Below are 16,657 nucleotides of genomic sequence, written 5' to 3'. Positions count from 1 at the left end.
TGCCTTTGCTCGGGGCCGGGGACGAGGGCAGTCCACTTTCTCTGGGGACAGACTTTGTAGTGGGGCCTGTAGTGATAGGACAAGGGGGAATGTTTATGATAAGAGTGGCAAGACAACAGCACGGGTTGCCCAGAGATGTGGTCAATGCCTCAGCCCTGGAAATATCCAAGGTCAGGTTGGACGGGGCCCTGAGCAGTCTGATGGAGTTGAAGATACTCCTGCTCACTGCAAGAGGTTGGACTGGGTGGGACCTTTAAAGGTCCCTTCTAACCCAAACCATTTTATGATTCTATGGTTGCAAAAATGCAATAGCAGTAATTGCAAACTTTACTTTCAAATTCAAGAATGAAAGAAACAGTTGGGTTTTTTTAACAGAACTACTAGCTAAACTTTTCAGAGAGCCCCAGAAATGTTGTGTGGAAACCTTTAGACTACAGTAGGAGATCCTTCGCATATCTGTTCACTGTTTCCACCATGCCGAGCAAAACCCTTTGAGATTTGTTGTTACCAGGAGCCAGTGTTAACCTGCGGCCACACACAGATAAAGGAAGATGCAAACACAGGAGGACAAAAAGAAAGCTGGCAAGTCAGTCACTTCTTACAGATGAGTTCCTAGGCTGCTTTTCCAGCCACAGGTGGAGTCAGGTGCTCAGTGGTTGATACCTTTGATATATTTGCTATGCTTGCCCTCACTAATGGGAGGGGGGGAGGGAAGGAAGCACACAAACAGAAATTTTCATCCACAGATCTCCCAAAATCTTTCCTTAGCATAATATTCCAGTATACAAACTATTAATTGTACATTTCATTCAGCACTGACAAAACCACCTTTGAGTCTCTTTAAAAAGGAAGCAGATGATAAACCAGCTAACAAGCCTGCCTTCTAATTGACAACACAGGAATGAGGGAAAGATGCTGCTTCTTTTTGCAACTGCAGGAAGAAATTTAGGAAAGCAGTATATAATTACTTGAGCTGGGATTTCTCCAAGATCCCCTGGTGTTATGGAAAAAGCCATAAGACATTTAATGACCACAGGTGAGGAGAACCTTGGGTTTCAATCTCTATATTCTGAGGCTCAGTTTCAAAAAAGTGATGCATTATATCCCCCTACTCCTCCCTATGGAGCCCTATCCTACAAAAATTATTCTTTCCACTTTTCTATTTGCCTTTGGGTGAACCTGTAGAGCTCCCTTTATGTGCTGTGAGACCTCTTTTTGAATGGGATGAATGGAACAGATAGAATCGTTGGAAAAGACCTTGGAGATCAACGTGTCCAACTGCAACTGTCCACTACTAAACCAGAACCCCAAGCAAATCATCTACCCGTCTTTTAAATACCTCCAGGAACGGTGACTCAACCACCTCTCTGGGCAGCCTCTGCCAGGGCCTGAAAACCCTTTCAATTTTTTTCATAATATCCAACTTAAACCTCCCTTGGCACAACTTGAGGCCATTTCCTCCCATCCTATCACTTGTTACTTGAAAGAAGACCAACACCCAATTTGCTACAACCTTCTTTCAAGCACTTGTAGAAAGTCATGAAGTGTCTCCTAAGTCTCCTCTTCGCCAGGCTAAAGAACTCCGGTTCCCTCAGCCGTTCCTCATCAGACGTGCTCCAGCCCCTTCCCCGACCTCACTGCCCTGCAACTGCACCTTGTAGCCTCTCCAGTGAGTACTCAGAGGGAAAATTAGCTGAATAGGAATCTCTATCATTTCACTGCTACTTCCTTATAGAGGAATGCAGCTGGGATGGGGAAAAAAACACACAGCAACAAAAATGTCTTCACTAAAATATTTATTTACTATCAGTACTTGAGGATGTGTTTTTATTTAGGCAAGAGCCACAACACACCTGCGAGACTTCCTGACTTTACCCAACAACCGGTGGGATTTTCAGCTAGACACAATATTGTTAACCTTGAGGGTTGTCATCTAATTCACCAAGAAAAGAACTGAGCCAGCAAAGTGCTTTCAAATATTCACCCTACTAATAATAGTACAGACACCATGGGGCAGCAGAGTATTTAACAGGCAGGAGCTGCTGTACCTTATACTTAATTTGAAATGACTGTGAGGCTCACCTACATGAAAAAGAAATCATACATGGCTCTTATAGACCCACAGCAGTCCTTAATCATTGACATCTGGGAGCTTTATTTAAGTAGTAAGGAAAATCAGGAGCAAACCCGAGAAACTCCCACTGAAATAACAGCGGCTGATGGCCAGCAGAAGCAGAGATTTGCACCCTAACTAGACTTGCTGCACCTTACCCTTTGTCCAGTGCAGTCTTAACAGAGCCATGGCTATGGTTAAAAGCGTATTTTCATCCTAATTACTGTTTGGAGGTGAGGGAGCAGGATAGAGGAAATAGATTTAGGTGTTCATTCATCCATTCGTTTATATATTCATTCACCTGGGACCTCCGTATCTGGTAATTTGTGTACTACGTGGTGTGCATATCATTGCTCTTGTTCCATGATTGGTTAATTTTTTTTTTTTTTAAAAACCCACAAATACAATATCCTAAATACGAATAACTGGGAAGATCAAGAGCACATCCAAATAATGGGAGTTATTTTGACCACCAAGAAGTGAGCAAGCACTCCCCTGCCCCAAGTATTGTGGAATTAAGACCCTCATAAATCCTTGCCCACCAAGCCCTGGAGAAATAAAAGAGGCTTTAAATATAATCTAGCCTTCCACTTCATATATCAGGAGGAGCAGCAGAACTGAGAGTAAGCAGAGATCGGCAGAGGAAAGGACAAATATAATTGCTAGAGTCAAACAGAGAAAATTGCAGGTAAATACCAACTATATGTGATTCCAAAAACTTCCACAAAGCCCAAGGAGGCTTCGTGATTAACACCGAGCTCGTCCCAGCTGCAGACACGTGTGGCGAGGTCAGGGGACTGCTGACACCGAGGGCAAGCAGAGTTGTAGAGGCACGGCTAAATGCCCAATAGCTTGTTAATCTGAGCCATGCCATTGAGACTCCGTTGCTGGATAAGCTTTTTTACAGCTTTGACGCTTAAAAATGGTGTTAGGAAATGCAAAGTTTGCCAGCTCTTTAAGATTTCAGCCAGCACAATGAATTGCATTTGTAGTGCTGCTTCCAGCTTGCTGGCACAACATTTTGCCACATGTTCACACATGCAGCCCGTGGCAGAGATGCACAGGGAGAGACCTGGAGCAGAAGAGCCTCAAAATGCGAGGTCTAGCAGGGAGGAAATTCGTAGAATCATGGAACGGTTTGGATTGGAAGGGACCTCAAAGATCATCGAGTTGGAACTCCCCTGCCCTGGGCAGGGACACCTCCCACTGGATCAGGGGCTCCGAGCCCCATCCAACCTGGCCTGGAACCCCTCCAGGGATGGGGCAGCCACCACTGCTCTGGGCACCCTGGGCCAGGGCCTCACTACCCTCACAGAAAAATATTTCTTCCTAAGATCTCATCTCAATCTGCCCTCTTTCAGCTTAAAATTATTCCCCTTCATCCTATCCCTGCACTCTCTGATAAAGAGCCTTTCCCCAGCCTTCCTGCAGGCCTCTTTTAAATACAAGAAGGCTGCTATGAGGTCTCACTGGAGCCTTAATTGGGCAGAGCTGGACTCATAAAATGAAAAAAAAAAAAAAAATCCATCAACAATTGCACCAGTGTAACCTATCCTTCTGCGTCCCAGCCCAGCTCTGTACTGACGCTGGTGGTTCCCAGTGCCTCTGGGCAGCATTTTCTGTCTCAACAGCTCAGAGCAGGTATTTCAGGACAGGGAAGGGCAATCCAAGAGCAGTTGCATCACAAGAACTTCATGTTGCCAGGGAAACAACTTACTTGGTAATGGAAGCATCATTCTTGGGTTACTTCTTTTCCCCTCATTGGTTTTGCATCCCCGTAGCATCGGCTCACGGAATCAAGCTCCAGCCAGCAGAGCATCAGCCACAGCATATAAGGCAGCACGTAGCAATACAACAAAGCCCAGAACACCACAAGCAAGAAAGTAAAGGTGCACACTGGTGCGGGAGACATTCCGGCAGGGATGAGCAAAGATTTCTCTTTAATACATGGAGAACTGCCTAACATTGCTGTTCAATGAATCCTCATTAAGAAATAAATAAAACCAGGCTGTGTCTCCAATGACCAAGACAACTCCCAAATCCAGCTCCCTACAACTAAATCAATCCCATGCTGTGTTTTCTTCCCAATCCATCATCCCTGAAGGAAGGGAGAAGCCCTTCAGGACCCTTCACATTCCTGCTGCTCCATACTAATAGATGCACTGGAACATTCACTCTCCTCCAAACACCTTGTTCACGTTCAATCATGAGGTTGTTACCTGTTATGGTCACAAAGACCACATTAAAAGTAGAAGCACAAACAGCAGAGACAGCAAATCTCGCAGTACGCGAGCTGAGGGAGCAAACAGCACCCGCTGCTTAGGGCAGGATTTACTGTGGTGCCTGGGGTGCTGTGCAGCACTGAGAAGAGCCTACACACATCTTGTGCGATTCAGCACAAGCTCCTACAGCTGTGACCTGGGGCAACTTCCGAGAGAGACGGTGTTTATTTCTGGTTCATTGAAGATAGCACAGAATGAAATGAACTTGACACTAAGCTTCAAAAAAGGACAACCCAGTGCAGTAGTCCTCTACAGGGGGTTACGTGAGCTAGAATCGGCAGAGTGGTTCTCAAGCAGGCAGCATCTTCGCCTTAGTGAGCGGGGATTAATTTACTGTGCTGATAGGGCCTAAAAACTTATCATTTTTGCACTTCTCCCTGCTCCCAGTCTGATCCCTGTGAAGTTTCCCATCTACCGGGCTGTAAGGTGCTCCCCAAAGGTAGGACATCCCACAAGGCAGAAACTAACCAAACCCTTGGGTGATCTTCCCAGGCACAAGCATGATCAAGCGGTGACCCTTAGGTGGAAAAAAAAAAATAAAAAAAAAATCTGAGAAAACAAGAGAACAGGGAAAATTAGCCGATGCCTTCTAACATCTTTCTTGATAGAGAACGTATTCTAATTAATACGATGCACACCAAGAGAAAAGCTAATCCCTTGGGGCATACCTTCAAAATCAGACTCCAGACACATGCTGCTGGACCCTGTGCCCAACATGGAGACCTGACTGGGGAGACCAGCGCAACTGGAAACTTTCAGTTGGAATGATTCTGAAATTGTCAGTCTGGGCATTGTTTAAATGGGAGTTATTTTTTGTGGGGGTCAAGATTTGGGGGATTTCCAGAATGTTTTAGTTGAGCTGATAAAACTTTCCATCTCTTGAAGTCTCATCTTGTCTCTCCTACACATGTAGGTAAATAAGCTGTAGGTAAATAATGGCCTTGGCCTAATTTAGTCCAAAACTTTCCCAGTCAGTCCTTATCTTCCTTTCTGAGCCTCCTCAGAGCACCCTGCAGGGAGGGAGCAGGATGTGACCTGGTGCAGCAGAGTGGATGCTGCTCCTGGAGGGCTTGCAGAACTGGATGTCCACAAAGAGAGCAGCATTACCCGCAAATGCCCAGCTGATTTTATGCAACCAGGTGGCTCCCATTTCCTTAGAATGAAGAGGACAAGACGGGCAGAGATGGAGGACAAAGTTTTAAGCTTTCTCGCTGCCTTTAAATTCTTTGTAAATCCCCCTTCATGGCTAATTTCAAGACACTCGGGTGGAATGGCTCAAACCATCAGGAGCCACACCACTATTACAGCCACACCTCCAATACTGGGGCAGCTCTCGAGCTTGCAATGACCAAACTAACAAAGCTCCGGTGCTTCCACCCCCCACGGCACATCACAAGTAGCTCACTGCAAGCCCTGTCCCAGAAAGAAGCCATTTTGCTGGGGTGACCACATCCTGGCTGTGCAGAGCCCGGACACCAGCAGCATCACTCAGGGAGGAAGAGAACGGGCGCAACTCAACCCCCAGCGCTGCAGGACAAGGCATGGAGAGGGTGGAGAGTGGAAGTTAAAGCCTCTCTAAGGAACAGCCACCCTTCAGGGTCCTTTCAACCTCAGCACGGGGCAGCAAGCATAAACAGGCTCAGACAATCCCTCACCAACTCCTTCATGCAATCAACCACGCAGAATTTGCATTGCTGACACAGCTCAGGGCCTCTACCCGGGTTCCCACAGGCATCCCAGCAAAGCCCAAACAGTGCAAATCTGCCCTACCATGACAGCAAAGTAATTTCTCCTCCCCGATGTGTTTTATCACCCAACATGAGGAAACCCATATTTTTAGAAATTGAATTACTTTCTTGAATATTAAGAGAAAAAGCTATTCCCTGCGCTGAGCCACTTTAATAACATCCCTGTTCTACAGCTCGCAGGGAGGGAGAAGACTAAATTTTCTCATGGTGACTTGAGTTCTTCAGTTGAGAGCTGGAGTGTTGGTCTGGTGGGAACAGTGAGCTGCTGGAGGTCACATCAAACCTCCAGAGAGAAAGCACCCCAGGCACTTGGAAAATGTCAGATTTTTAGAGGGCAGAAGCAAGACAGAAACAGGAGAACACCTTTTGAACCACTGACACCAGGACACTTGTACCTGAGGACTCTGGTCTCAGGTTTAACTTTTAAATAAACAAACAGGAACTCTTCCCTCTGTCTTCCCAATGCAATTCTGAGTTTTTACCCAACGAAAAAGGATCTTTACTCATTATGAACATTTACCAGGTAAACTGGTGGTGTAAAAAGGATGTTTCCTGGAACAAAGACCAAAACCCCCACAAACATATTTATCTGAATGAAGCATTCTAACCCAAACCATCTTCCAGACGTTCAGCTTGGTTTCAAAGATCCCATATCTCTGCTGCCAAGCAGAGGAGGTGACTCACCAAGTCTTATCAAGGACCTCGGCCTTCAGACAGAGGTCTTTATCTTTTTTATTTCCTAAGGCCCGAATTTCTTAAATCACAACTTTTATTAAACCTCAGCATGGTGCAGATCACAACCATAATTCTTTTTCCCCCATCTTCCCACCACAAATCCATTCAAAGTGAGTGACATTTGCAAAGTGTATTTTCACGGCCCTCCGTAATCCCTTCAGAATATTAAGACTGCATTACTTTGTCTTTGGTTACATTAACTTCAATTTTCCTTATGAGTAAGTATTTGGCTAAAAATTAATATAGTGAAGTTGAAAAGAATCTTATGATAGGAAAAAGACTAATTTCATCTCTGGCTGCTCAGATACCAGAGTACACTAGGGTTAATGTAATTAACTTACAATTTTAGCCTAGGTTGTGTACATACACTGAATCTCCCTGCTGGAAACAAGATTAGATTTTATTACACTATATATCCTGGTTATCTTCACCATGCCTCCAATATTACTTCCCTCAATGACTTCAAGGCTCTCTGCTGCAATGAAAATGCAGAACCATCTGGTATTGAGCCCATGCAGTTTATTTAAGGATTTAATTAAATGCTCTAAATGGAGAGCTTCTTTGAATTAACATTTTAAATGTGACTTATTGCAGGTTTAATATTGTCTTAATGCCAACCTGGGAAACTCCATAGCCAAGTTGTTGACGTTTAAATTGAATTCATTTGGGTGGCTCCAGGGGGACTCATTAATTAATCTAAACAACTAATGGGGATTGGTTCTGACTTTTGATGAAGATTATTTACAGAGACAATTTGCAGTGAATAAAGAGTCACAGTAGGCAAATGTTTAATTGAATTTAAAAAAAAAAAAAGAAAAAGAAGGACATCTCGTTGTGTTCAATATCAAGGACGCATCTTGTGAGTAAGCTTTGAAATACCAAGAAAGCGGTGATTGCTTGGAGGTTCCTAGCTGTACGCTAGTAACAAAGAGAATGGGTAATTACATTTGCCTGTGTAATTTGCAGTTTATAAGAGGACAACAGGTCTGTCTGGCTTACAGTACACATAGAAAGACTCCAACAGGAAATACTCTCTATTATGAGGACCAAGTTGCCCTGCTCACTTTTACCTACACATCAGAAAACAGCATTTTTCCAGCCAATCATCAGCTGGTGTCACAGAGCCAACTCCTCTCACTTGCATTTGCGAAATCCCGGAACAACTGCAATGAGCTCATCAGAGCTGCTTTAATTTACAACAACTTAACCTATAACATCCAATCTTCTTTTATTCTTTGATTGTATCAACGTTGGAATCAGTTATTTGCACCTCCAGGTGCACCACAAGCCCTGCAAGCACTAACACCTAAGTTTTCAATAAGCCACAGTAGCAAAACAGTAAATGCTTCCCTGTGTATCTGCATTCATTAAAGAAAATAATCCTGTAGCATTTTTCCCAGTCTTATTATCATTATTCCATCTCATCTTGAAGTTTGCAGTAACACCAAAGGTCAGTACCAAAGCAAAGCATGATGTACTAAACACCGCACACCTCCATTCCCAGGGAAGCACAGCTCCTGGGAAGAATAAGAAGGATGAGCTGGAAGCTGTTGTAGGGCAAGGTGACTATGATGTCATTGCCATCACAGAAACGTGATGTAACTGGAGTACAGCTATGTTGGGATATAAACTCTTCAGGCGGGACAGGAAGGGTAGGAAAGGAGGTGGGGTAGCCCTCTATGTCAGAGTGCTTTGATACTCTTGAACTGGATTACAGTAAGGATGGGATTGAGTGCCTATGGGTTAAAATCAGAGGAGCCCACAAGAAAGGGGACTTTGTGATAGGAGTCTGTTACAGACCACCCAGCCAAGAAGAAGCTGCAGATGAGCTCTTCTATAAACAGCTGGGGACAGTCTCTAAATCTCTGCCTCTTGTCCTTGTGGGTGACTTTAACTTTCCGGATGTCTGCTGGGAGTACAATACAGCAGAAAGGAAACAGTCTAGGAGGTTCCTGGAGTGCATTGAAGACAACTTCCTTGCACAACTGGTTAGCGAACCAACAAGGGAGGGTGCCTTCCTAGACCTGCTGTTTGTGAATAGAGAAGGTCTTGTTGGGGATTTGACGGCTGAAGGACGCCTGGGATTAAGCGATCATGAGATGATAGGGTTTTCAGTTCTAGGTGGGATAAAGAAGGGGGTTAGCAAAACAGTCACATTAAACTTCCAGAGGGCAGACTTTGGCCTGTTCAGAAGGTTGATTAGCAAAGTCCCGTGGGAAACAGTCCTTCAGGGCAAGGGAGCCCACGAGGGTTGGGCGCTCTTGAAAAATGAAATCCTAGCAGCTCAAGAGCAGGCCATCCCTGTGTTCCGGAAAAGGAGCCGGCGGGGGGAAAAGCCAGCTTGGTGGAGCAGGGAGATCTCAAGATGCGTCAATAATAAGAAGAAGCTTTATGTGCTTTGGAGGAAAGGACAGGCATCTTGGGTGGACTACAGGGACGAAGTGAGATCGTGCAGGGAAAAAATCAGGAGGGCCAAGGCCCAACTAGAAATAAAACTCGCTAAGTCTGTGAAAGACAACAAAAAGTCTTTCTACAAATACATTAACAGGAAAAGGAGGACGAGGGAGAATATCCAGTCTCTATTGGATGCAGAAGGAATAACAGTGACAAGGGATAAGGACAAGGCTGAGGTACTTAATGCCTTCTTCGCCTCAGTCTTTAATAGCAAAGAAAGTTGTTCCTTCTGTTTACAAATCCAAGAGTTAGAGGGGCAGATTGAGGCTCCTGTGATCCAAGAGGAGGCGGTTAGAGACTTGCTTGCCCAGCTAGATGCCCACAAGTCTATGGGGTGCCGGACGGGATCCACCCAAGAGTATTGAAGGAGCTGGCGGATGTCCTTTCCAAACCCCTATCCATCATCTTCCAGAGGCCCTGGCTGACTGGGGAAGTTCCACTAGACTGGAGGCTGATGTTGTGCCCATATATAAGAAGGGTTGCAGAGAGGATCCGGGGAACTACAGGCCTGTCAGTCTCACCTCAGTGCCAGGGAAAGTCATGGAACAGGTAATCTTGAGTGCTATCATGAAGCACATGCAAGAGAACCGGGTGATCAGGCCCAGTCAACATGGGTTTACAAAAGGCAGATCTTGCCAAACTAACCTGATCACCTTCTATGACAAAATCACTCGATTACTGGATGGGGGAAAGGCTGTGGATGGAGTCTTCTTGGACTTCAATAAAGCCTTTGACACAGTTTCTCACAGCATTCTGCTGCAGAAACTGTCAGCCTCTGGCCTGGACAGGCGCACACTCTCCTGGGTTGAAAACTGGTTAGATGGCCCAGAGAGTGGTGGTCAATGGAGTTAACTCCAGCTGGAGGTCAGTTAAAAGTGGAGTTCCTCAGGGCTCAGTACTGGGTCCAGCCCTGTTCAATGTCTTTATCAATGACCTGGATGAAGGCATTGAGTGCACCCTTAGCAAGTTTGCAGATGACACTAAGCTGGGAGGAAGTGTCGATCTGCTGGAGGGTAGGGAGGCTCTGCAAAGGGATCTGAACAGGCTGGACTGCTGGGCCGAGACCAATGGGATGAGGTTTAACAAGGCCAAATGCCAGGTCCTGCACTTGGGGCACAACAACCCTATGCAGCGCTACGGACTGGGGGAAGAATGGCTGGAGAGCTGCACGGAAGAGAAGGACCTGGGGGTGCTGGTTGACAGCCGACTGAACATGAGCCAGCAGTGTGCCCAGGTGGCCAAGAAGGCCAACGGCATCTTGGCTTGGGTCAGAAATGGGGTCACCAGCAGGTCCAGGGAGGTTATTCTCCCTCTGTACTCGGCACTGGTGAGACTGCACCTCGAGTACTGTGTTCAGTTCTGGACCCCTCACCACAAGAAGGATGTTGAGGCTCTGGAGCGTGTCCAGAGAAGAGCAACGAAGCTGGTGAGGGGGCTGGAGAACAAGTCTTACGAGGAGCGGCTGAGAGAGCTGGGGTTGTTTAGCCTGGAGAAGAGGAGGCTGAGGGGAGACCTTATTACTCTCTACAACTGCCTGAAAGGAGGTTGTGGAGAGGAGGGAGCTGGCCTCTTCTCCCAAGTGACAGGGGACAGGACAAGAGGGAATGGCCTGAAGCTCCATCAGGGGAGGTTCAGGTTGGATATCAGAAAAAAATTCTTCACAGTAAGTGTCATTGGGTACTGGAACAGCTGCCCAGGGAGGTGGTCGAGTCGCCTTCCCTGGAGGTGTTTAAGGAACTGGTGGATGAAGTGCTGAGGGACATGGTTTAGGGAGTGTTAGGAATGGTTGGACTCGATGATCCAATGGGTCTTTTCCAACCTTGTGATTCTGTGATTCTGCCCTGCAACCCCGGCTCCCGAGGGCACAAACACCTCTAAATACCTGTGATTTCAAGCATGAATTCTTGAGGAGGTGTTGTGTGTTTCACACAAATCACGTTACTGGCAAGCATCCCACGGAAGCACAGCAGACAAAGGAACGAGAGATCACGAGGTAAAGGTATAAGCAGCAGGTTGAGGGTCCCCTGCACAATGCATCCTCTCCTACATGACTTTTGCTCTTGCTCATTATGGATTGTCCTTAACCTAAAGCCAAACTGATTTTAGATTTAAAAGCACAGCATTGAAGGGCAGGAGAGGTGAAGGACATTGAAAAGAACAAACAACATCAAATGCCACAAGTGGTGTACTTCTATAGGATGGCTGCTAACCATGCAGAGAAGAATGACGGATAAGCCATCCAACATCTTAAACATTACATTCACGTAACTGGGAAAAGCATCAACTGCTAAAGATGTCCAGCAGAGAATGGAGCAGCCCACGCTGATGCTTCTCTTCACAGCAATGTGCCCTCCTCTCCCTCAGAGGGGGACCAGTTACCTGGGAGACATCTCTTGGTCTGCTTTAATCCAGACGCGAAGGACCTCAGCTGTGGTCAGGTCTCTTAGGGAGCCTCAGCCACACAGAGCAAGAGACACCTAAAAGCCTTCAGCAGAGAGTGGCCATCAATTGCTACTGATTTTATCACCCGCACAAGTCAATCCAAATGTTCGATGTTTTAAACTCTGCTGTGCTGTGCCCGGTTCTAACAAATAACATTGGTAAGTGCATGCCCTTTCTCCACCATCAAGGAACAACAGGAGTCCAGCTGCACACTGGCACTGCCCAGCTGGATAAACCACTTCTGAGCACTGTTATTGGGGTGTGCAAACAAGCCAAACCCACTGTGACCATGCTTCAACTCATGTCAAATGTAAGGCTCAGCCAGGCTGGGCTTGTGGGGCTGAGCAGGGTTGTACGAGGCAAAGCCATCGTATCGCCCACGTGCCCTGGTCTGCACTGCAGGACCCCAGCCAGAGCCCAAGGCTGAGCCCACACTCTCCTCTGATCTCTCTATGTCAGATTTGCATTTTATTCTCAATAATATCACAACCTGTCTTGTCAGAATCAAAGAGGTTCCAAACTTCTTTTCTTTCCAAGGCTGGACACATGGTGCATGCTAATTTAGGAGGCAACTGAGGGGGAAGGTACATTAAGAAAAATGCACATAGCCATTAAGACAGGGAGACTAAAGCATCCTGCCTCGATCAGCACTGCTGGATACTGTCTAACGCATCGCCAGCTGCTCTCAGATGCCTATAGTGGAGCTCTTTTATGCAAACACCTCCAATAACAGCTTTTATGGATCTGACAGACAGAGTGGTTAAAAATTAGGCATTCAGTGGGTATCCAGTGGAGAGACATTGTACAGCACATCTGAAGAGGAAAGTCACTCTCAGAAAGGAAATTTTGAATTGTCTGAAGGCAAAAGGCTGTGCAGGCAGGTGGGATGGATCCAAATGGCAGATCAAGCTGTGAGCGTCACCCATATTATCCCTCCCAGTCTTCCCAGGGATCCCAGCTCCTATGAAGGAGGATTCACAGACAGAAGACAGTCACATCCCAAAAGAAGCAACCAAGGCAGACGTTCACTGTGAAAGGGGGGATGGAAGAATGATAGTTTCCCCATCAATTCTCATCATTTCCTACAGAACCTCTTCTGCCTTTTTTTCTTTAATCGCCAGTCTTCTCAGGGCTCTCTCAAGGTGGTGTGGTTGCTTAATGTATTTTATTTTCCCCAGGACTGCTTGGTCTCTGTGTGAAAAGTGTCAGTTATTTTGGGAAACCTGAAATCAAGTGGGCGAGTGAAGAAATTATTCATGGGGACACTATCAGGAAGAAGGTTACTTCCTTCACTCTGCCAGGAGGCCAAGAGCTCAGCCTCCATTTCAAGCTCAAAATGACGAGGCAAAAGTTTCTGCCGCCTTGAACCTGGATCAGGCACTAAGAGCTGAAATTATAGGGAGAGGCACAGCTGGTCCATCCTCAAAGCAGCGAGAGGAGCTATGTCAACACCTTGGGCTCCTTCCAGCCCTGTACATCTAAGTCTTAGTAGAAGTCAAATATACATTGCAATACCCATTAGGACTGAGCATCCACAAGAGCATAAAGCTGGTGTTTGCTTAGTCTGCAGGGCTGTGTCCCACTTTAATTGCTTGCCCTCCCTTCCCAAAGCAGGCACCCTCCAATTTCACTCCCGGAAACTGAGGTGTCCCTCATGCTGATGGGATGGAGAAGTGTGGTTTAAAGCATTTCTTGCCTTCTAAAGCTTCTCTTTGATGTAACACTATTTTTCTACTTGGAGCAACCAACTTGGTCTGCACCTGCCTGTGAAAACAGAACAAACTTCTTGACTAAAGATGCTAAGTTTGACATGCACAGGGCAGATGCAAGAGCTTTATTAAGCAATTCTCTTTCCAGGACAATTAAGAAAACAGTTCTTTAGCAGCACTGACTCACCTCAACTCTTCCCACACACAAAAGCTACGCTGGTAGACATTAAACTCTCCAGCACGGACAAAACAGAGCATTTGGCTCCACCTATGATAACAAAGTCAGTGAAAGGTGGAGAAGCGATGCACCCAGGGGAGGCTGCTGGCTTAGGGGGGTCGCTGGAGGGAATGAAACGTTATCTGAGTAAAAATGGTTTGGGTGATTTTTTTTTTGTTGTTTTGTGTTTTTTGGGGGGAGGGTTGGGGTTTTCTTAACCAAAATCCTGGAGCTGCTGAGGCAGTCCTTACTTCAGCGTTTTCTTTTGAAATGCTTTATTGCTGTAGGGAATACCAGATGCTCTGGTTATGCTGCTACTGCCTAGGCTCAGCCTTCAGATATTTTGTTTGATTTTTACTCAGTCTATCATCAAATCACAGTATCTCATCCAAACTTTCATGGGCTCCTGTGGATGTTGGTACCAACCATTCAAAGTGTCTAAGAGGTAACCACACTGTTCTGTGCAGGCCACGAACCCAATAGCCAGGATGGAGGGCTGGAAGCTTTGGGACTGCCATTTAGTTAATTGCAAAATATATACCTAAATAATATACATATATATTTCGTATTTTATACATATGAATATATCAGGAAGGTATATACACACACGCATGGACGCAAACTTCTTAAAAACCCTAAAATCTCCCCCAGTGATGCTGTGAAAACCCCTAATAGGCAGCCTATTTTAATTGAAGGCTGGTCAAACACAAATGCATGTGCAGAAACAAACTTTGACAGAACAGCTAAAGGGTCTTCTAAGGAAGCAGGGCTGATTTTAACCAGCCAACTAAACTTGTAAGAAAAGTGATAAAAACTGGCACATGAAGATGCATTTTCTTTCTTATTCTCCTTTATACTCCTGTTAAATAAGGCTGTTCTGAGATAAAAAAAAATTGTTATGTTGAAATGCTGAATGGCAAAGCCATCACCTCTGTCATTGTTTGGATTAAAATGCAGCTTTTCACATCCCACATGCAAATGGAATATAAACAGTAAAAATGGAACATTTAAAACAAATATTTGCAAGGGAGGTTTGTTGGTTTTAAAATATTTGCCCCGCTTCAGGCAGAATCCACAGACCACACAGAATGTCATAAACCACCACTTCTTTGCTCCCCTGTGAACAAGAAGCAGGACCATGTGTGTTACTAAAGATCCGGGTAAGCACAGAAGGCATACAGGAAAATGACACTCTCAGGTGCAAGCATCAAACCAAGATGTCTGTATCCACTTTTACATCTTGCACCAAACAGCTACACAAAGAGCCTGTAACCGAGTACCATCCTGAATCTGAGTTTCCAGTAAAGCTGAGCCTGGGTTTCTCATCTGGAACCAGTGTCAAAACCATCATCATCTGACTGCCTCCCTTCATCTCAGCAATTTTAAATTCTTTTTTTTTTTTTGCCAACAATGGTTTACATCTTTTGTAAAGCAGAAGACATCAACACAATCAGAGTTAAGCACGACGTAGTTTTGGATTAAACAAAGGCAAAAGACTGACCTTCTGTCTGTCACCAAGATCTTGATTATCTTTGGTATTGGATTCACAAGGAGATGTTTCCATGTCCTGGAAAAAAAACAAAAACAAAACCAAAAAACAACTGAATTTGTATTATTCCCAAATTTTATAGCCATGTTTGTTGCAACAGTATTTACAATGCATACTGCATAGAAAGATAGCTTCAACTTTGAGCTCAAAGTTTCTGATAGCTGAAGTACAGGACGGATCAGAAGAAAGAAGAAATAAAAGGTTTCAATTTCTTAGCACAGTGGCTGAGACATGCAGAAAAAGCCTTAAAAAAAACTCCAAAACCCCAAGAACTGGGTTATCTGCTACCTTCTGTAGCAAGAAGTGGGACAATTTTTCTAAAAACTTAAAATCTGACAATTCATCGAAACTTGAGGAGCCGATAAAAGCTAAGGATGCTCTGCAGTTCTGCGGCTCCTGTTCACCCAAACATTTCCCTCTTGCCCCATCCATTACCCCTGTTGGTGCAATATCTCCATTGTAGAGAGATGCAAACACAGAGAGAGCTGTTTTGTCCGGAGCCCCCAGGAGGTAACGGCAGGCACGAGAGCAGAGCCTGGACCTGCAGAAAAGCTGCCCCATCCCTGCTACAAAATCCATGAAGCTTTGAGTTAAAAACAAAGGTGACAGCAGGAAGGCTCCAGAAAAGGCATGGGAATTTAGTCTGCTATAGCAACAATATCTCTGTAAATTGTTCTCCCAGTGAAAAGCCAATATGGTGCTAAAAACCACAGAGTTTTACACTGTTACCTAGAGCATGAAATAACATCCCCGTTGAGGGCTGCAGGCTCATAAAGCATAACAGAGTCATGAATGGGATTTCCAAAGGTACCCGAATGCTTTGCAATAAGGCTGAACTCCTAAATTATTGAGGCACTTTAGAAAAATCCTGCTTCATAGAGGTAAATCCACAAGATACAAGTATACCCATCAGTCCTCACGGACTTTGTGGTTACAGAATAAGCACCCTAACAAAACATCAGCTGGTGAATTAGTGTGTGATTCCTGATGCCTGAGGATAATGTCAGGAGGGTGGCCAGGCTCTCCTCGCTTAATTCTTCACTTTGCCTTTGAAAATATCAGCAAGCTGCTCCAGAGTCAGCTCAGCTTTCCCCGAACCTGTGTGATGCTCATATCTCTTGGAAATACTCCTCAGCAGAGCAAGGAAACCTACTAAAAGAACACGAGGCAGGCCCTCGAAAAAAACAAATCTGTCTAAACTATTGTTTCTACAGCGTGCGCAGACTGTCCTTCACTGCGCTGTGGATGGACATCTATTTTGTAGGCAGCCCATACAGACTGCAGCAGGAGGCACCCACACAATCTGGATCTGTGGATTTCCCCTTGGCCTCCTGGCAAATGAAGTCTAATATGATGGAAGACATCCGTTGGCTATTTATGTTCAGAATATCTAATAGTGGGAGTCTTT

At 45.3% G+C, this 16,657-nt stretch overlaps 1 protein-coding gene across 1 annotated transcript in view; it reads right to left on the bottom strand.

Moving 5' to 3' along the window:
* Window positions 1-16,657, bottom strand: part of LOC128854036 (uncharacterized) — a 282,274-nt gene that overhangs the window by 226,118 nt on the left and 39,499 nt on the right. The window contains exon 3 of the mRNA XM_054083674.1: window positions 15,202-15,267. Coding sequence (XP_053939649.1) covers window positions 15,202-15,267 — 66 coding nt within the window. The remainder of the gene's footprint in view (window positions 1-15,201; window positions 15,268-16,657) is intronic.

Source organism: Cuculus canorus, chromosome 18 (assembly GCF_017976375.1).
Source record: "Cuculus canorus isolate bCucCan1 chromosome 18, bCucCan1.pri, whole genome shotgun sequence".
Lineage (NCBI taxonomy): Eukaryota > Metazoa > Chordata > Aves > Cuculiformes > Cuculidae > Cuculus > Cuculus canorus.
Note: the sequence above shows the minus strand (reverse complement) of the source record. Positions and strands in the feature narration are given on the sequence as shown.